The following is a 20,516-nucleotide window of genomic DNA, read 5'->3' on the forward strand; positions in this document are numbered from 1 at the left end:
CTGGAATAACCCCAAACACACCTGAGGGCTGGACCCTAAGATCCACCCAAGTGCCACCTCCTCTAGCCTGGCGGCTGGAGGTCTTCGTTACAAGCTTTAATAAAAGACATCCATTCAAACTATCACACCTCCCCACTCCCAAGGGTTCCCCAAAGGCCTCACACAAAGTCCATACATATCCCCAAAAGGATCTTTATACCTGAAACTAATGGGTGTTAAAGTAGGATAAAGTGGAGCCAAATCATTAATAGGCATATACAGCAAAGTTCATTTGTTCAGTAAATATTTATTGAACGCTTACTCTGTGCCAGACTGTTCCAAGCACTGAGAAGATATCCATGAACGAACCAGATAGAAAGCTCTGTCTTTATTAAACTTACAGTATTCTAAAATCTAGATTTATCACAAAGGGTGGGGTTGGTAATAAATTTGCATAATCCAACCATACCTATTGGCAAAAATAAAGACACTCATTTAAACAGCATAATTATTAGTGCTATTAATTTGTTGGTATTCACATAATCACATACTGTATTTACTCCATGCATAACATAACATATTCATACCTATATCATACTCGGCAAGCACTCAAACTATAAGAGAATTTTATTGGTAATTTAAGCAATTTTTCAAGGATCACTTTGAGTATGCTTGGTTTTGACCTAAGATGAAGTTTTCAAAACCTAGTCACCTTACAAGTTGTGACTCCATTGTACCAAAATGAAGATAATGCGATTGTTGGGCAAAAGAGGACGGTTTTAAGCATGTGAATATGACAGAGACAGCATGTTCACACAGTACACATGGCATGTCCACGGTGGCATTCACATCCAGAGTTAAAGAAGCTCATGACTTATTTCCTACTTTTTAAGATAACTGAAATTTAAAAGTTTAAGGACAACTATTTATAAGCAAAGTTTAATTATAAAATCTGAAAGAAAACTCTTAATATACTGACTTAATATGACCAAAGGTTTATTATTTTCATGTAACTTCAGATTATTTTTGAAAGAAGACCAAGATAACAAAATCATTTAAAATTTTTGCAATAATTTTACTCTACATACATTAATACCGATCCTTCAACCCTGAAAACAACCTTCACTTGTACAATGTTAAAAATGTTTTTTCTTGACAGTGACTAAGAATGTTCCATTACATAAACCTACAAAGAGACTTGTGCTCCTGAGAGCAAAGTTAAGAAAACAAAGATCAGGACACAGTGATGAGCACCAAGGCAGAGCTTTTTGCAATTAGGGCCCTACTGGTTGAACTTAAATGTACCCTGTAACAAGAAAGACCAAAACACCAGCTCATTTGGAAAAAAAAAAGAACAAAAACAAAAGTAGATACCATGGTCTGGAAACAGTGTACAATGCCCACTTTAAAAATAAGTTTTAAAAAACTCATACTTTATTAATATGACATCTGCAAAGTATATTTATGTTACTCTTCCTCTTTAATTCACTTCATACTTTTGTTTGTCTGTTGTCACACTGAAGTAAACAAATGTGTTACGTTATATAGGTTTGTTATAATAAATCTAACCACTACAGATAGATCCAGCAGCTCCCACAATCTTACAACCACGCCAGCTGGTGAGACAAACTGTCACTTGTCTGCTTTAAGAACCTTAGCCAGAAGAGCTGTGTGTGCGTGTGTCTGTCTGTCTGTCTTAAGTCTGCCAGAGCCATGTAACAGACTAAGTGCAATCTAGAGAGAGGTAAGACATTAAAAAAAAAAAAAAAAACCCACACACTAATGGTCCAACCAGCCCCTAGAAGACCTGGGAGGCTAGACACTGAATTACTCCCCAAAATAAACCTGAGGCTGAACAATGAGGTAATCAAGAGATATGTCACCACAATGAAGTCAGTGACAGGTTTGATAAAGACTACAGCAGGCTGCCTGGGCCATTGCATTGCATTCCTGTGACATCGGAGGGCAGGAAGTAGCAGTGGCCACTTTCCAGGAAGGGATCAGGTGTAGGAGTCCCCTGGTCTGAGGACTCTGGCTCTTCCCCAAGGGATGTCTGTAATGGCCTCCACCTCATCCAGTAAGAATGTCCTTGAGGTCCCATGGGCACCGGGGCACCCTCCCCCTGGTGCCAGGTGTGATGCTATCACTATCTTTCTACTTCTGAGCCAGTCTCAGCAAGGAGGTCTCCTGTCTCATGGGCTCCCTGAGTTTGAGGTAATGCCAAAACGCTATACATGGCGGCACAGTAACAGAGGGAGTCAGGAAACCCACTTTAAAACTCGAGTAATGTACAGGCAGTGTCAACCAGTTTTTGTTTATGAGTAACACCTTTTCTGAGATAGTTTCCACATACCACTTACATACCACTAACATGCAGGGCAAAAAAAAAAAAAAAAAAAGATAACATGGCTGGAATTAAATGACAGAAGTGTTTTTGAAGTTCAGTGCAGAGACTCATGAGGGAGAGGGTTATCTGTCACTTTCCCGCCTTCTGCGTCCCATCTCTGCCTTCCCAGTAGAGGGCACCAAGGGTCCTGCGGAATCAGCTCCAGATTCCCTTGGCCCATCCACCTACGTACAGCGATCCTGGGGAATTCCGGAGCCATCTGCCCCTCAGATTAGTAACTAAATCTGGGCACATCTAATTCCACTTCAAAATCCACAGTATTTTAAAAATAAAATGACACACAGTTGCATTTGTTAAATGCCAGCCATGTAAAAAGAAAAAAAGAAAAGAAAAGGAACCGTTTGGAGTGTGTATCAGTCAAATAACATTATCTCACTCTTTGGGGAGGAGGAAGAGGGGTTGGGTTGAAACCCAAAACCTCATGCATGCTAGGCAAGGACTCTACCACTGAACCAAACCCCTTACCCACTCTTTTTTTTTTTTTTTTAACTGTTTATTTGGTCTCTTAGAGACATGCCTATGGCTGCTTTGCAGTTCCATTGTGGTCAGGGCCTCAAACTAACACTATGACTTCCACACAAAAGTACCCAAAACGGGCACATCAGACTCAAAGGAAAACAACCATTCAGTGAATTTGAGTCACACCAAAATGATCATCGAATCTACCAAACATGCTTCTAGTTTTCTTCCGCCAAGGCCCTAAATTCAGAAATCAAATTAAAATCCACCACATTTCAAGTCAAACTCTTTAACAGTTCTACACAAGAATAGCATGACTCTTCATTTATATTGGCGGTCGTCTGTCTATACTTTCCTATGTGTGTCCTCAATAAGCTTCTGAGACCACACTTTTAGGGAGAGAGGAAAAGAGTTTTATAGTATACTGTGAAGTTCTAGCAAGTTACCAGTTTATTCAGGGTTCATCTCTTAGCTCAATGTCACGTAACCTTGACTCAATGCAAGTATATGGGCAAAAAGTATTTCCAAAGCAAAATTCTTAGCTCTGTGTCATAAATAAATTTGGATAAAACCGCAAGCCTTCCACTGAGTCGTCTCGGCAAAGATGACCCATCTTCTCTGCAAGCAGTAGCCTAGAGACAGAGAAGAGGCCAGTTATCAGCCACACAGAAACACACACGCTTTGGTGGGTGTGGGTGAGGGCTCACTTACCTTTCCTTGGCCAGGAGGACAGACATTCCCACAAGCTTAGCAAACTCTTCCGATGTTAAGGAGCCCTTTTCAGAAACCTAGCAGCAACACATAGCAGAAAAATAATAAATGAATAAAATAAATAAAAGAACATGATGACATTAGTACAGCTAGGTACTAACCTTAGGAGGATTGATTATATACCAGCATATGCAGGAAATCTTTCACTGAATTTTCTAGTAAAATCCAAATACTCATTGCAGAACTAAATCTTAAGGGATTAGTTCCACAAAAGTTGATGGATCTGGAGCAAATGCAGCAGAGGCTCCCTGAAACAGGAAGTCATTTATGATGCAAGAAGCCCTGCATGAAGGCCTGGAAAGAGCTACTGGATCTTCTGAAAAGGACCACATAACAAATTCTGAATGCATGTGACATGCCAGAGTAAAGGGCTTGTAAAGTTATGATTGGGTCCAGTTAAAGACCCAATTGAAAACCTGTTCTCAGGCTGGAGAGATGGCCTAGTGGCTAAGGCACTTGCCTGAGAAGCCTAAGGACCCAGGTTCAATTCCCCAGTACCCACGTAAGCCAGATGCACATGATGGCACATGCATCTGGAATTCATTTGGAGTGGCTATAGGCCCTGGCGTGCCCATTCTCTGTCTATCTACCTTTTGCTCTCTCGAACAAATTAATAAAAATAAAATACATTTTTTTAAAGAAAAGAAAACCTATTCTCAACACTGAGCTTTGACAGATGTTAGGGGAGTCAACAGCTTAACAAAGCTTTGAATGAGTGACTTTGATTAAGTGAATACATCGTTAAGTCTGTAAATATGGCTTTTTAGTAAGGTTAAATTCAGCAGGAAATCCGGCTTCTCAGGTCACTAAGCATTTGGATCTTTATGGCACGCTCTAAGGACTGGAAGAAACCTGGTTCACTTACTGTCTCCAGGGCTGAGGCCACCATTTCCTCTTCCTTGTGGGACTGAAGCTCAATGACCATGACACCACTGTCAAAAACGCGGAGCCTGAGAACCACAGATGTGGGAACAGTGATGATTCATCTAGGACATTCAGCCACCAAGTAGAAGCAAGCTCTCTCTATGTCATTTTGTGCCCAAGCACAAGGACAATATTCATATACATGTAAACTATAATGACCACAAATAACCATGGCAGAATTGAAAGTGCACACGAGCTAGCAGAAAATTAGCATTATGAACTACAGTTTAGGGATAAAGAATGTCTGAGGAGGGGTGTTTTTAGTCTGAGAATAAGGAAAATACAATTCACAGCCCAAAAACCTGCACTGCAAAATGTCCAGAGTGGAATGACTCTGATGTTTTGATCTCCTGATTTTTTTGTTTGTTTGTTTGTTTGTTTTTTTGAAGTAGGGTCTCACTGTAGCCCAGACTGACGTGGAATTCATTATGTAAACTCAGGGTGGCCTTGAACTCACGGTGATCCACCTACCTCTGCCTCCCGAGTGCTGGGATTAAAGGTGTGTGCCACCACGGCTGGCTTCTCCTGATATTTTTATGCCCCACCAGGACACACCCAAACCCCAACAGCATGAAAGCTAGAAGGCCAAGATGCTGGCGGTGCCAGGTGAGCTCAAGTCACAGAGCAGGGCATCTCAAGAAGACAGCCATGCAGTAAGTAGTAAGCTGGCCAGGCTCTCAGGTCTCCCTGTCCAGAATTGTGGTTAGAGAAGGCTAACTTCCTGTGGAGATGCCTTTACCTGAGAGGTAATTTCAGTGCATCCAGCATCTTACATGCATTCACTAAATCTTCTGGGGAGAGCAACTAATAAGAAGAAGAGATCCAGATTATACCGTACAGCAGTAGAGTAATGTTACACAATTGTAAAGATAACTAAAATAGAACAGAGAAAAGATCAAAATATTTCCATTTGTCGAGTATTTCAGGTGACTTAATGATCACAAGGTAAAATGATTAATACAAGAGCCAAAGACTTTAATTCATTTCAGCAATGCTGTTCAGTAGAAATAAAAAATGCAGGCCACACATGTAATGTGACATTTTCTAGTATCCACGTGGAAAGTTAAACAAGTGGGGAGGGGGCTGGAGATGGAGCAGAACGCTAGCCCAGCGTAGGCAAGGCCCTGGGTTCAAACTCCAGCACTAAACAAGCAAACAAAAATTTCTGAGCTAGCAACACAGATATTGACACTTAACATTCCTTTAATTTGTACCTGTCTTATAACTTCAGTTTTCACATGTAGCTCACTAGCTGCTCCCTTTTGGACAATGCAGCCTTAATGACTGCCAGACTGGGGAGACAAGCATAACTTTGGTTCACATAGGATGGCTCCAGAGCTAGCCAGGCCTTGATGTAAATACTGGTCAAACGATTGTCTCTGGGTGTGGCCTCAATCAAATTGTTTAACCTACACCTCAATATTGAAGGTGACAGTAAAAGCAGCCACCTCACCAGTGACAAAGGATAATAAATGAGGGAAAAGATGCACAGGCTTGGTGGACAGAAGTACTCTCTGCTGGCGGTTAGGGTGACAACTCAAACAAAAACATGAGTGTATACACTCATGGACTCAGGTGATGGCTGGAGAGGTGTGAACATGACTCCTGACATCGCAAGTCTGCCCTGTGCTATGGGGGTGGGCAGGAGCACTAGGGAAGAGCCCTGAAGGCCGAAGCTCGACTGAGAACTGAAGATCAGCTCCTGATGATGCCCAGCAGTGGTGTGTCAACTCGGGTGACCCCCGTAAACTCAGGTGTTCTGAATACCAGGTCTCCAGCTGATGGAGAGCTGAATCCTCCTGGAGGCAGTGTATTGTTGGGGGCGGGCTTATGGGTGTGACAGCCAGTTTCCTATGGCCAGTGTTTGGCACACTCTCCTGTTGCTATTGTCCACCTTATGCTGGCCAGGGGGTGGTGTCCTTTAGCCCTTTGCTCATGCCATCATTTTCCCCTGCCATCAAGGAGCTTCTCCTTGAGTCTGTAAGCTAAAATGAATCCTTTTTCCCCCCAAATGCTGCTCTTGGTCGGGTGTTTTCTGCCAGCAATGTGCACCTGACTGCAACAGCAGCCCAAGGAACAAGGTGGCTTTCCTAGTATACTACCGACTTGGCAATCCAAGTCCCACTGAGCTCATTCAAGACTTAAGTACTATGGGGAAAGGGCTTCCATTCATGGCAGCATGAACGCAGAACATTACAGCTGGAAGGCAGAACTCACAGCAAACCCTGATCTTAAAGGTAAGAGAACTGCTGGTCCCACAGAGGTGAAGTTCACCACTCAAGGTCACTCAGCAGACCACTGGCAAAACCAGGATCAGAATCTGCTTCCTAGACCGCAGGGCAGCCGTCTGTTCCCTGTGCAGCACTGCTTCTGAAAATAGCTTCAATAATCACAACCCTTCCTCAAATTGTATTCACTGAAGGGAACTGTGTATTATATTTTACAAGTCTATATTTAACTAAAAGATGATCTAAATATGCTATTCTTACTTCCATTCCTCGAGCTCGGTTTACTAAGCAGTACACCTCTGTAAGTGACATTATCCCCCCTCGTTCCTGTTAAAATAGGAGATAAAGACAAACATTATAATTAGCACCAGTTAGCTTCTTAGCAGAAATCACATCACAGTGAAATCACAAGTCAAAAAAGTATCTTTAAAATTACATTTAAAACACAAAAGAGGGCTTAGTGGTTAAGGCACTTGCCTGCAAAGCCCAAGAACCCAGGTTCAATTCTCCAGGACTCACATAAGCCAGATGCACATGGTGGCACATGTCTCTGGAATTCATTTGTGTGTCCATTCTCTCTTTCTCTCTCTCTCCCCCTCTCTCTCCCTCCCTCCCTCTACTTCTCTCAAGTAAATAAATAAATAAAAATAAAATTTTTAGGGGCTGGAGGGATAGCTTAGCGGTTAAGGCATTTGCCTGCAAAGCCAAAGGACCCTGGTTCAGTTCCCCAGGACCCACGTTAGCCATATGCACAAGGGGGCACACACATCTGGAGTTCACTTGCAGTGGCTGGAGGCCCTGGTGTGCCCATTCTCTCTCTCTCTCTCTCTCAAACAAATAAATTAAAATAAAATGTTTAAAAATAACACAAAAGAACCCATTTACATGCCATGAGACTTTGAAATTCAGCAGTTGGACTTTAATATCATCACTATGGTTTAGGATTGAAATGACAAGAGGAGCTCTAAATCATGTTTCAAAAAATATATTTATGGGCTGGAGAGATTACTTAGTGATTAAGGCACTTGCCTGCAAAGGCTAAGGACCCAAGTTCAACTCCCCAGAACCCATGTGAACCAGATGTACAGCTGGCACACACATTTGGAGTTTGTTTGCAAAGGCTGGAGGCCCATTCTCTCTCTCTCTCATAAGTACATTTAAAAAAGTATATTTAGCTGTGTAGGCTACAGCAATGCCATCCAGACTGAAAAAGACCCAGAAGCTTTGGGGCCACATGAGCCACAAACACACTCCAAGTACCAGAAGCCCCCAGGGGCCAGCATGCATCACCACCAGATTGGCTTCAACAAGTATGTCGCCCTGTTACTTTGGGCAAGTTGGTATGAGGCGTTACCACTCATAGAGGAACCTGAGCCTCTGCCCAGCTGTGAAGCTTGCTGAAGTGTGGACAGTTTTCAAGGGGCAGATTTGGGAAAAGCCTCCGTCGGTGATGTGGAGCGGTGGGCCCTAACAAAACTCTGTGAGGAGCATCCCTGAGCACCCCGTCAGCATCAAGGCCAGATTCTGCAGCAGGACAGCTCCGTGGAGGATTAAGGGCATTGCAAAGGGAGCTGCATCCTAGGGTGTTGAAGCCAGAGAGAGAGGCTAATTCAATACTAACAAAAATGTCTTAGTAGACCAGGCATAGTGGCGCGCGCCTTTAATCCTAGCACTCAGGAGGCAGAGGTAGGAGGATCAGAGTTCGAGGCCACCCTGAGACTACACAGTGAATTCCAGGTCAGTCTGAGCTAGAGTGAGACCCTGCCTTGAAAAACCAAAAGAAAAAGAGAAACAATAAATGAAAACGTGAACACTGACTAGACATTTGATGACATTAAGGATTTCTAAAGTTTTAGGTAGTTGTGTTTAAAGGAGTCTTTTCATCATCACAGTTACTGGAGTGTTGACAAATAAAATGATGTAAAGTCCGGGATGAGCTGGAAAGCAGTGCAGCATGGTAGGTCTGCAAACACAGCTGCGCTGGGGGTCATGGAGAGTCACTCGATTATTTGTTTTGGCTTATGGTTGGAATAGTGCTTTTTTTAAAAGAAAGTTTTTTATGTTTATTTATTTATTTACTTGACAGAGAAAGAGGAGGAGAGAGAGAGAATGGGGGCGCCAGGGCTTCCAGCCACTGCAAACACACTCCAGACACTTGCACCCCCTTGTGCATATGGCTAGTGTGGGTCCTGGGGAATCGAACCTGAGTCCTCCGGCTTTGCAGGCAAACGCCTTAATTGCTAAACCATCCCTCCAGCTGTAATAGTTCTTAAAAGCACTTTAGCAAAGTTTGATCACCTGAATATTTTAGACTTGATGAATCTGTTTATTATTTATTTGAGAAAAAAAGATGCAAAGAGAGAGAGAGAGAGAGAGAGAGAGAGAGAATGGGTGCACCAGAGTCTCTAGCCACTGCAAAGGAACTCCAGATACATGTATCACCTTGTGTATCTGGCTTATGTAGATACTGGAGAATCGAACCTGGGTTCTTAGGTTTCATAGGCAAGCACCTTTACCACTAAGCCATCTCTCTAGCCCAAGACTCTGTACTATAGGATTATTAAAATACTATACTATACATTAAAGACAGATGTAGCCAGGTATGGTGACGTGTGCCTATAACCCATCCACTTAGGAAGGCAAAGGCAGGAGGCTGGGGAGTTCAAGGCCAGCCTGGGCTACAAAGTGTAGTTTTATCTCAAAATAAAGCAAAACAAAACAAAAATGACTAGAAAGGTTTTTAAAAATGAGGAACACTTCACATCAAACAATTTAAAAGATGAGATGGAAACTGAAAGCAGGTTTGAAGAGAGAAAAGGCTAATTAGTTAAGTACACTAATGTATTCCTGAAAGACAAAATAACAGCATATCCGTTAATGGTAACATGAAAGGAGTTAGGCTCTTCATACTTCCAACGACATGGAAAAACTGAACAATTGTAAAAGTACACTGAGGTTTGGAGTGACCCACCTCTAAAGGTGCCTGCAATATTCCAGCCAGCTGTTTGGCCAGCTGCATGTGGTACTGGGTGCCGGAGCCGTAGGTTTCTCTAGTAACTGGATTGGCTATTCCCATGCTCAGCAGGTAGGACTTGAACCTGATGGTCTATAGAAAGAGAGGAACAAATGCATCAAAGACTATTTGGAATCATTCTCTCCTCCCTACATTTGAAATCCTTCATCATACATTTAGTTCAGCTCAATATTTCTCTATGCAGTCGTATCTTTGACTGTGTTTCGGTACAGTGAACTACAAAGCAGTAGAGTTCTTGGTGCTTCCTTGCAGAAATCCAGTTACTCACCCCTCTTATATCCCAAACTCTGCTACTGTTTCCTAAGTTTTGTGTGAGAGAAAAGTTAGATAAAGAGCTGGAGGGATGGCTTAGTGGTTAAGGCATTTGCCTGCAAAGCCAAAGGACCGAGGTTTGATTCCCCAGGACCCATGTAAGCCAGAAGCACAAGGGGGCGCACGCGTCTGGAGTTCGTTTGCGGTGGCTGGAGGCCCTGGCGCGCCCATTCTCTCTCTCTCTCACTCTCCTGCTGTCATGTAAATAAATAAAAATAAATAAAATATTTTTAAAAAAGAAAAGTTAGGTAAAATTTTTGCTTTTTGTTTGTTTGTTTGTTTGTTTGTTTGTTTGTTTGTTTGTTTTGAGGTAGGGTTTCACTCTAGCTCAGGCTGACCTGGAATTCACTATGCAGTCTCAGGGTAACCTCAAACTCACATCAATCCTACCTCTGCCTCCCAAGTGCTAGAACTAAAGGCGTGTGCCACTATGCCTGGCAAGATTTTGCTTTTTTTTTTTTATACCAACTGAATAATAAAACTGGAAACGTAGACAAAATGAATGTGACCAGATTATAGACTAATGAAGCAGACATCCAATGTGAGACTATGTATAAAAGAGTCACTCTTTCAACATTTAAGTATCTGTGTTCTATACTCTAAGAAGAGGCACTAGAATAAATCTTACTCCTATTATAACTAGAAAAACTGTAATGGTCGACTTTCTACTTAGCATTTCACATTCCTACAAGGCCTATAAGAAATCAAGTGTTACCTCAAGAAAGCAAATGGTGGGAAGCTATGGAGATGTGGCTCAATGGTAGGATGGCCCTCAATTCAGTAGGAAGGAAGGGAGAGAGGAAGATGGGGGACAGAAGGAGATAGAGGAATGGTGGGAGGGAAGGAACCCATAAACCACAACAGTATCACTGCATGTTGGTATAGTTAGAAACTGGTTTCTGCTGCTGAGGAGGAGGTAGAAGGATCGCTGTGAGTTTGACGCCAGCCTGAGACTGACTACATAGTGAATTCCAGGTCAGCCTGGGCTAGAACGAGACCCTACCTTAAAATAAAATGAAATAAAATAATATTTTAAAAAGCATCTTTACCTCATCTTCTGTGATGTCACCTTGCTTCTCTTTAATTTTATTAGCAATTGATTTTGATAACTCCACCATTTCCTTAGCCTGTTGAAAGAAAAAAACTGAAGAGAAATACTGTCTTGTAATAAAATTTGTCTTCAAGTCAATCATGATTGCATGTGTAGAGGAGGTGAGAAAGAATTGTACCTTGATCATCAGCTTGCTGAGGTCTTCAAAGGCCTGGAATGAAAAAGTAAGTCATTGTTGAAATCTTTCTAAAGAATTAAAATGTTTAAAGCAAAAATATAAACTTATGAAATTTTCTTAACCAATATCAATATATTAATAATCACATAAGAAATTCATGCACTTCATTTTAAAAATCAACTTTAACTAAAAAACATACAAGCTTTCCAAAACAAACTGCGACCAAACTTTTCAGAGAAAATGGTTATCAGTATAAAACAAAGGGTGACACGAATAAGTGACAGATTACAGTTTACTGTTCTTTGACACAATTAGGACATCTGGTCTGGAGTGTGGGCTCGGTGCAGTGCTTTCCTAGCATTTGTGAGGCCCCGAGTTGTTCCAACCCTAGTATTGAAGGGGAAAAAAAAACGTGGCTGGTTTTTCCTGGGAGGAGATCAAAAAGCAACGGCGCTGTAAAGCTTTCTTGGCTGCAAATGGGAAGACAGCTGCAGGAATACTCTGTGGCGCTCTCGTCTAGGCTGTAGCATCAAGTGTCATGGAGGCTGGTGGACCCCAGCCTCTAGGGGGAGACCACTACACTTGTTGCTTTGGATAGGGTGGATGTCACACACAAAAAGCATTTGGATACCACCAAAACATATCTAAATAAAGCTCATCAACTGCTTAATTTACTGCAGCAAGTATCCACCTCAAAGCCCTTTCTTCAAACCTAAGCAGACACGTGTCTAACAAGTTCTTTCATGTGATTGACACTGCGCTGCCAGTATAGAACCCCTTGCCTAACTGAAGTGCACAGAAACTCAGTTTAGCAACTTGTTAGCAAGTGAAGAATCGGTCCACACAGTGGTCTGGCGTACGTAACTGTGCAGCTGATCAGCTGTGCCCGTCTGCAAAGTACCCCCGCCTGCAAAAGGACTTTGTGCAAAGAATAGAGTGTCGTGTAAGATTCTTATGGGCAGCTCGCTAAGAGAACACTGCGAACAAAAGGGAATGTGCACACACCTAACAGGAATTTCCTCAGATAAACAAAAGGCCTGGACACTGGATGCTTATCAGCATCAGCCAGCAGATGCAGGAAGCCCTTTGTGGGAAGCTCAGGGCACCAACTCTGAAACTAAGTCTATTCTGGCGTTTCAATGAGGGCAAATCAAACATCAATGTAGTTTTCAAAAAAAAAAAAAAACCCCACACATCTTGCAAACTTGGATTCTTACTTTGACTATGTCAAATATTAATAGATTTCTTTTACTTGTGTAAAGAAAATTAATAAAATGTTATGAAAAATCATTTTATTTATTGTGGTATGTTTTCATAGAAAAGTCCTGTAGTAGTGAGTTTACACAAAATAATATGCTAGCATTTATTGCTTATAGTCTATCAACAAAAAATAAATGCAGGGCCTGGAGAGATGGCTTAGCAGTTAAGTGCTTGCCTGTGAAGCCTAAGGACCCCAGTTCGAGGCTCGATTCCCCAGGATCCATGTTAGCCTCCACAAACAAACCAGAAAAAGAAAGAAAAAGGGATGAATGGAAATGAAAAGAAAAAAGCAAAATGGAGCTGGAGAGATGCCTTCATGATTAAGGCGCTTGCTTGCAAAGCCAAAGGACCCACATAAACCAGATGTACAAGGTGGCACATGTGTCTGGAGTTCGTTTGCAGTGGCTGAAGGTCCTGGCGTGCCCATTCTCTCTCTCTCTCTCTCTGCATCTTTCTCTCAAATAAAAATTTAAAAAATATTATACACAACATCCTATATTGTCTAACAGAAAACAACTTGTGTTTCTTATTTCTTTTGGGGGAAAGTACTTTTAATTAGTTAGACTATGCCAACCTGAGGTAGATCTGTTAGGAACAAGAGACTGAAGTGTTTAATCAAACTAAATATATCCCAAGCCACAGAATCAAATTAGTCAGAGCTATATCTAAGACAATAAACACAAATATGTGAAGAAAAAAAAAACCAGCTGGTGAAAAATTGTTTAAGAGTTACCTCAGAGGGCTGGAGAGATGGCTTAGCGGTTAAGTACTTGCCTGTGAAGCCTAAGGACCCCGGTTAGAGGCTCGATTCTCCAGGACCCACGTTAGCCAGGTGCACAGGGGGACGCACGCGTCTGGAGTTCGTTTGCAGAGGCTGGAAGCCCTGGTGCGCCCATTCTCTCTCTCTATATATATATCTGCCTCTTTCTGTCTGTCTGTCACTCTCAAATAAATATATTTTAAAAAACATTTTTTAAAAAAAGAGTTACCTCAGAAATGTTTTTGTCAGTTTCTTTCCTCTTTTCTTCTAGCTTCCTTTCAATACCTACAATTCCTACAGCTCTTACTCTTCCTGGCTGAAAAAGAAAAAAAAAAAAGCAGAACATATACAAAATAGGAAGGAAACAAATCTTTTGTAAACTAAAATGTGTTTTCAAAGGTGAGAAAGGACCAACAAAAAAAAGAAAGAAAGGAAAAGAGCAGACAATCACATCTCGTTTCCTTTCAAAGCAGCTGTGTGTTTCTGCTGTAGATACTGATCTTCAAATATTCAAGAAAAAACAAATATACAATAAGTGGCATATTTTTCTCTGTATTTTAGATATAAATTCAATTTCTTATTTGCTTTTGTTCCTTGGCAAGCCACCAGATATCATATGCTTAATAGGATCACGAATTTACAAAACACTGCAGGTGAAACTTTGGTACTTAAGTTAAATAACCACACTCCTTCCTCACACTGGATGTCTGCCCACAGCTGGTGACTGATGTAGAGTAAGTGCTGGGAAAATTAATTTTCTGTCAGAACACCACATTTTGCTTCTGACAAATTCTATCATAGCAATTCTTCTTAAAGAAGATGCAAGTATAGAGAAGAAAACGCTATATTAGATGGATATAGTGGCTTACATCTGTAATCCCAGCACTCAGGAGGCTAAGGCTGGAGGCTAGCCTGGGCTTTGTAGTGAATTCTAGGTCAGCCTGAACTACAGAGTAAGGTCCTGTCTCAAAAAAACCAACAAGCTGGATGTGGTGGTACACGCTTTTTTTTTTTTTTTTTTTGGTTTTTCGAGGTAGGTTCTCACTCTAGCCCAGGCTGACCTGGAATTCGCTATGGAGTCTCAGGGTGGCCTCGAACTCACAGCAATCCTCCTACCTCTGCCTCCCAAGTGCTGGGATTAAAGGCGTGCGCCACCACGCCCGGCTGGTACACGCTTTTAATCTTAACACTCAGGAGGCAAAGGTAGAAGGATAGCCGTGAGTTCAAGGCCAGGCTGGAACAACAGAGTGAGTTCCAGGTCAGCCTGAGCTAGAGTGAGATTTTACCTTGAAAAATAAAATAAAATAAATAAACAATAAAAGTTATACTACAGGGCTGGAGAGATGGCTTAGCGGTTAAGCGCTTGCCTGTGAAGCCTAAGGACCCCGGTTCGAGGCTCGGTTCCCCAGGTCCCACGTTAGCCAGATGCACAAGGGGGCGCACGCGTCTGGAGTTCATTTGCAGTGGCTGGAAGCCCTGGCGCGCCCATTCTCTCTCTCCCTGTATCTGTCTTTCTCTCTCTGTCTGTCGCTCTCAAATAAATAAATGAAAAATGAACCAAAAAAATTTAAAAAAAAATAAAAGTTATACTACATAAACAAATAGTTTTTAAATACCTGGGATCCTCTCTTTGACTGTAATGACTGGGAAACTGGCATACTCTCCCATCTTCTTTGTATCATTTCTTCTGATAAGCGCCTGTAAAACTTTATGCATACACACACTTTGAGTCAGCAGGAGCTGGCATCCCCATACAAATTGTAACTTGACATTTCTTCGCATGAAGTTCTGATTCAGTCCCTGCAGCGAGCCTAGAAGTCTCAGAAATCTCAAAAGAAGCCAACGGAAGCCCTCGTCTTGGATCAACTTCAGAAAGCACAAGGAAAACAGAACTAAACAAAAGGGAAGTGACCTTCTATATAAAGTAGGCTATTCTCAACAACAGAGATGGGTGACAATGAAATAAATAGCTGTACTTTAAACAATCCTGCATATGTGGGCTGTGGTTTATCTATACAGAAACAAACACAGTGTGAGAAAAAATATACAGCCATCCTCCATGAAGGAAGTAGAACGTGATCTGTCTAGTTAAAAGCTTGGAAGCTGGACTCAAGAGATGGCTTAGCAGTTAAGGCGCTTGGCTGCGAAGCCTAAGGATCCAGGTTTGATCCCCCAGTAACCATGTAAGCCAGATGCACAAGGTGGTGCATGCATTTGGAGTTTGTCTATAGTAGCAAGAGGACTCTCTCAAATACATCCAATATTTTCTTTTAATTTGGTTTATTTTTTAATTATTTGAAACTACAGAGAGAGAAAGAGAGAGAGAATGGGTGCACCAGGGCCTCCAGCCACTGCAAACGAACTCCAGACATGTGCACCCCTTGTGCATCTGGCTAACGTGGGTCCTGGGGAATCGAACCTCGAACCAGGGCCCTTGGGCTTCACAGGCAAGCACTTAACTACTAAGCCATCTCTGCTGCCCTAAATACAATATTTTTGAAGGCAAAAATTAAGGACAAGGCAGTCTCAGTGGCACATATCTGTAATCCAAACGCATAAAAAATGGAGGCAAGAGGATCAGGCATTCAAAGCCACCCTCAGTGATATACGACACCCTGTCTCAAAAAAAAAAAAAAGAAGAAGAAGAGAGAGGGAGACCCAACATGGCTGTGCTTGCTGAAAATCAAATATGTGTTTCAATGACAGTGGAAATAACTTTGACCCGTCACTTACGTTGGCTTAGTACTACTCTCTGAAAAGCACTCAGTGGAGGGCTACCGCAAACAACGTCTGCTATGGGTGGGAGATAAACACGAACCCGTAAATCTCCTACAACACACGTACGTGAGTAACTAGGCTGTGTGGAGGGAAGGGAGACACCGCCTGAGGTAAGGCTTGTGAGCTTCCAGACACGACCTCAGCTTAACACTGTTGCACATATACTCGGTGCCTTCAACTGAACTAACCACTGAAAACGGTACTAGTCTCCAGTGGCATCACTTGGTGTATTTCCAGGCCCTTGTAACCACACCCTCTTGCTTTTCCTTCCCACTGTACCCTCAAGCCCATCTTCACTCTCTGGTAAGCCTTCAGACGTAAACAGATTTTGTAGAAATATGTGGTGAAACCTGCTATGCTCCCAATTTTGTTTTCTATCAGTAACACCATGCACGCATGCACACGCGCACACACACACACACACTTTTCTGGTCTCATTTTGTTCACGTACAAAACTAACCTCAGGCTGAAGATTTTATGCAACACTTAAGGAGCTTGCCTACAATGCCTAACGACCCAGGTTCAATTCCCCAGTACCCACGTAAAGCCAGATGCACATGTTGGCACATGCATCTGGAGTCCATTTGCAGTGGCTAGAGACCCTGGTGCACTCATTCTCATTCTCTCTCCCTCTCCTTCTCTCCTTCCCTCCCTCCCCTTACAAATAAATAAATAAAATATTAAAAAGAAAAAACGAACCTCGATCTGGCCATGTTCTTTGAAGGAGAGTTTTATGTAGGAATTCTTACTGCTCTGGAATGGGCCAGGCTCTTTGCTCACAGGAGTAGGGTGCAGATGAACCACTATTTTGGCACTATAGAAAGAGCAAATGTCATGTATTTATTGACCTTTAAAACAAACACTAAGTTGGGGGGCTAGAGAGATGGCTCAGCCATTAAAGCATTTGCTTGCAAAGCCTGACAACCTGGGTTCAGTTCCCCAGCCACCCACATAAAACCAGATGCACAAAAATGGCACATATATCTGGAATTCATTTGCAATGGCAAGAGGCCTATTCTCTCTCTCTTTCACTGCTTGCAAATAAATAAAAACATATAAAAAATTACTAAATCTATTTTCATAACTTTTAATATCTTCTTAAATTTTCACATGGAAACAAAGAGTATCCTGAAATGCAGTCTTTTTTTTTTTTTTTTTTTTTTTGGTTTTTTGAAGTAGGTTCACGCTCCAGCCAATGTTGACCTGGAATTCACTATGTAGTCTCAGGGTGGCCTCAAACTCAAAGCGATCCTCCTACCTCTGCCTCCCAAGTGCTGGGATTAAAGGCATGTGCCACCCACCATACCCAGCTCTGAAATGTATTCTTTTAACATTTGTAGTCAGAATCAATGAATCTTCCAAAAATAAAACTTAGAAACTATGAGTCAAAGAGTTTTTGAGTTACCAGGAATGTTGATTAAGTAAAAGAATGGCTTTAGAAAGTAAGTTCAAGGGGTTGGGGATTGAAGCTTGGAGGAAGGGCACGTGCCCAGCTGGTGCCGTGTCCTGGCTAGGTCTTCAGCACCAGAACAGAGAAAGCAGTTCAAACTAAGCTCCTTAAATTTGAGTGGTTTGTGAGGAGGATTTTCCATCTACAGAGGTTACTAGGGGGCGATAATCTCTGCCAAAGCACACTTCCCAACTCATTTGAAAACAAAATGTGAAAAATTATCTGTAAGACTAGCCAGTTGATATTTTATCAAAACTCCATCCAAAACTAACATTCTACAGTGTCATTTATTGGAAAATGCCTCTTGGTCAGCAGTATGATCGAGGAACCCAGGGGCGGCAACAACTCTCAAAATACTGCCGCCCTAGAAACATGAGCTCCTGTTATCACGACTGCTGCCGTCCTCTGTGCTGTTAGAATTCCACCATGTCGGCTCAGCTTTGTAGGTGTTTTTCCTTTTTCTTTTTTTCCCCCCAACCTACTCAATAAACAATCTCTTGTAAGATTAGAGAACCAAAAAAACTCATAAACATCTTGGATAGCGTGTTTGGTTAGGACTTCACCACGGATTTCCAACCCACACCTTAAAAAAAAATTTTTTTTTTAAAATTTTGTTTGTTTTTGCTTTTTCCAGGTAGGGTCTCGTTCTAGCCCAGGCTGACCTGGAATTCACTATGGAGTCTCAGGCTGGCCTTGAACTCACAGTGACCCTTCCACCTCTACCTCCCAAATTCTGGCATTAAAGGTGTGCACCACAATGCATGGCTTAAAAACTATTTTTATTTATTTATTTGCAAGTGTGTATGAGTAGGCCAGGGTCTCCTGTGGCTGAATACAAACCCCACATGTTCAAACCACTTGTTTTGTCTGATGCATTTATGTCATACTCCCCTCTCACACACAAATGTGATGCATTACCCTCATAGTCATACTTTCCAGAGTGAGACTGACCTAATTATTTATTTATTTATTTGAGAGTGACAGACACAGAGAGAAAGACAGAGGGAGAGAGAGAGAATGGGCGCGCCAGGGCTTCCAGCCTTTGCAAATGAACTCCAGACGCATGCGCCCCCTTGTGCATCTGGCTAACATGGGACCTGGGGAACTGAGCCTCGAACCGGGGTCCTTAGGCTTCAGAGGCAAGCGCTTAACCGCTAAGCCATCTCTCCAGCCCCACTGTGTTCCTTATAAATCCATTTCAGTGCCATAGTGCATGCTTTTCACCTGGGTCCTCACTATTTCGATGTGTGCTCAATAAAGACATGACCTGTTCTTGTTCGACAGAGGACAGAAATTGCAAGCAAGTGCCTTTTTAACTACTGAGCAATCTCTCCAGCCCAAGGATAGAAACTGGAAGTCAGAAAACCTTTGTATTCTAAAATAGGGTCTCAAAACATTTTGTAATTCTCACCTAAGTTGTTAGGGGGTTTGGTGCTGTAATCTAATCTATCTCCCAATCACTGCTTAATACAGCACTGAACACAGGAGGCAAGTTGTTCACGGGTGCATGGTCAACCAACAGCTCTGCCAGCAACTGACTTATTTTTCTTCAAAAAGTTGCATAAGAAAAAAAAAAAAATAGAATAAGCCTAAGGTAGGAAAATAAACTTTTTAAGAAACTTCCTGGGGCTGGAGAGATGGCTTAGCAGTTAAGAGCTTGCCTGTGAAGCCTAAGGACCCTGGTTCAAGGCTCGATTCCCCAGGACCCATGTTAGCCAGATGGACAAGGGGGTGCACGCGTCTGGAGTTTGTTTGCAGCGGCTGGAGGCCCTGGTGCGCCCAATCTCTGTCTGTCTCTCTATCTGCCTCTTTCTCTCTCTGTCGCTCTCAAATAAATATAAATAAATAAATAAATAGGCAAACAACAACAACAAAAAAGAAACTTCCTGACCAGCAGTATGTCAGAAAATGTTTGTGTGAATGTTGATGTAATACATAGATTTTACCTCTTCCCAATTCCAGCTGCCTGCTCCTCAATGAACACAATTTGGGACAGAGGAATGGCCATACAGCATTCCTAGGAGAAAAACAATAGAAAAAGATCCATTACACACATCAGAAATCTTGACCTAAAGCACTGGCATATAATTCTAAGATACTTCCCAATATAAAACAGTGTTGTTTAATTCCTTGAATAAGCTATTTTTTTCTTTTGGAAGGGTGGGAAAGCACCCCAGGACCTTGTACATGCTTGGCAATTTACCCTTTGAATAAACTGAAGGGAAAATGAAACAAAAACAATTCTGTTGGTTGAATTTTGCTGCATAAGAGAAATAAAAGTCTTAAAAGTGTAAGTCAGGCATGCAGAATCAGCACTGGGGAATCGACACAGGAAGACAGGAAGTTCAAGGCCAACCAGAGCTACATAGAGTCCCTTTCTCAAAAAATAAAACAGCTTTGTTTTACTAGTGAGTAATATACATATAATATTCCTTTTTTGTTTGTTCGTTTCAAGGTAGGGTCACATTCTAGCCCAGACTGACCTGGAGCTCACTCTATAGTCCTAGTCTAGCCTTAAACTCACAGTGATCCTCCTACCTCTGCCTCCCGAGTATTGGGATTAAAGGCGTGCACCAGCATGCCCAGCAATATTATATGAAAAAAAAAAAAAACTTAAAATTTAAAGATTGAATTATATGCATTATTTTTCTTCTTTATAATTTCTCATATTTTAACTATATAAGCATACATACTTATATATACATTTTTAAGAGAAAATACTAATTTAACTTCCCTTTACTCATACATATAATTTTTTAACTTATTTTTTTGCATGTGTTTGTAAGCATGCACATTAGGGCCTCTTGCTGCTGCAGACACCAGATGCTCACACTACTTTTTGCATCCAGCTTATGTGGGTAGTTAGGGAATTAAACCTGGGCTGGTAGGAGTAGCAAGCAAACACCTTTAACCATTGAGCCATCT

General features: G+C 41.9%; 1 protein-coding gene across 1 annotated transcript in view; it reads right to left on the reverse strand.

Annotated features, from left to right (window-relative positions):
* Positions 1 to 266: 266 nt before the first annotated feature.
* Vps36 (vacuolar protein sorting 36 homolog) overlaps positions 267 to 20,516 on the reverse strand; it is a 28,836-nt gene continuing 8,586 nt past the window's right edge. Inside the window, exons 3-14 of the mRNA XM_045154654.1 lie at positions 19,538 to 19,608; positions 16,841 to 16,955; positions 14,980 to 15,069; positions 13,593 to 13,679; positions 11,344 to 11,376; positions 11,164 to 11,241; positions 9,740 to 9,874; positions 7,030 to 7,095; positions 5,280 to 5,344; positions 4,482 to 4,566; positions 3,557 to 3,633; positions 267 to 3,477 (exon numbers count right to left, since the gene is read on the reverse strand). Of these exons, the coding sequence (XP_045010589.1) occupies positions 3,384 to 3,477; positions 3,557 to 3,633; positions 4,482 to 4,566; positions 5,280 to 5,344; positions 7,030 to 7,095; positions 9,740 to 9,874; positions 11,164 to 11,241; positions 11,344 to 11,376; positions 13,593 to 13,679; positions 14,980 to 15,069; positions 16,841 to 16,955; positions 19,538 to 19,608 (996 nt within the window). The 3' untranslated portion in view covers positions 267 to 3,383. The remainder of the gene's footprint in view (positions 3,478 to 3,556; positions 3,634 to 4,481; positions 4,567 to 5,279; positions 5,345 to 7,029; positions 7,096 to 9,739; positions 9,875 to 11,163; positions 11,242 to 11,343; positions 11,377 to 13,592; positions 13,680 to 14,979; positions 15,070 to 16,840; positions 16,956 to 19,537; positions 19,609 to 20,516) is intronic.

The sequence above is a fragment of the Jaculus jaculus genome, chromosome 7 (genome assembly GCF_020740685.1).
Source record: "Jaculus jaculus isolate mJacJac1 chromosome 7, mJacJac1.mat.Y.cur, whole genome shotgun sequence".
Lineage (NCBI taxonomy): Eukaryota > Metazoa > Chordata > Mammalia > Rodentia > Dipodidae > Jaculus > Jaculus jaculus.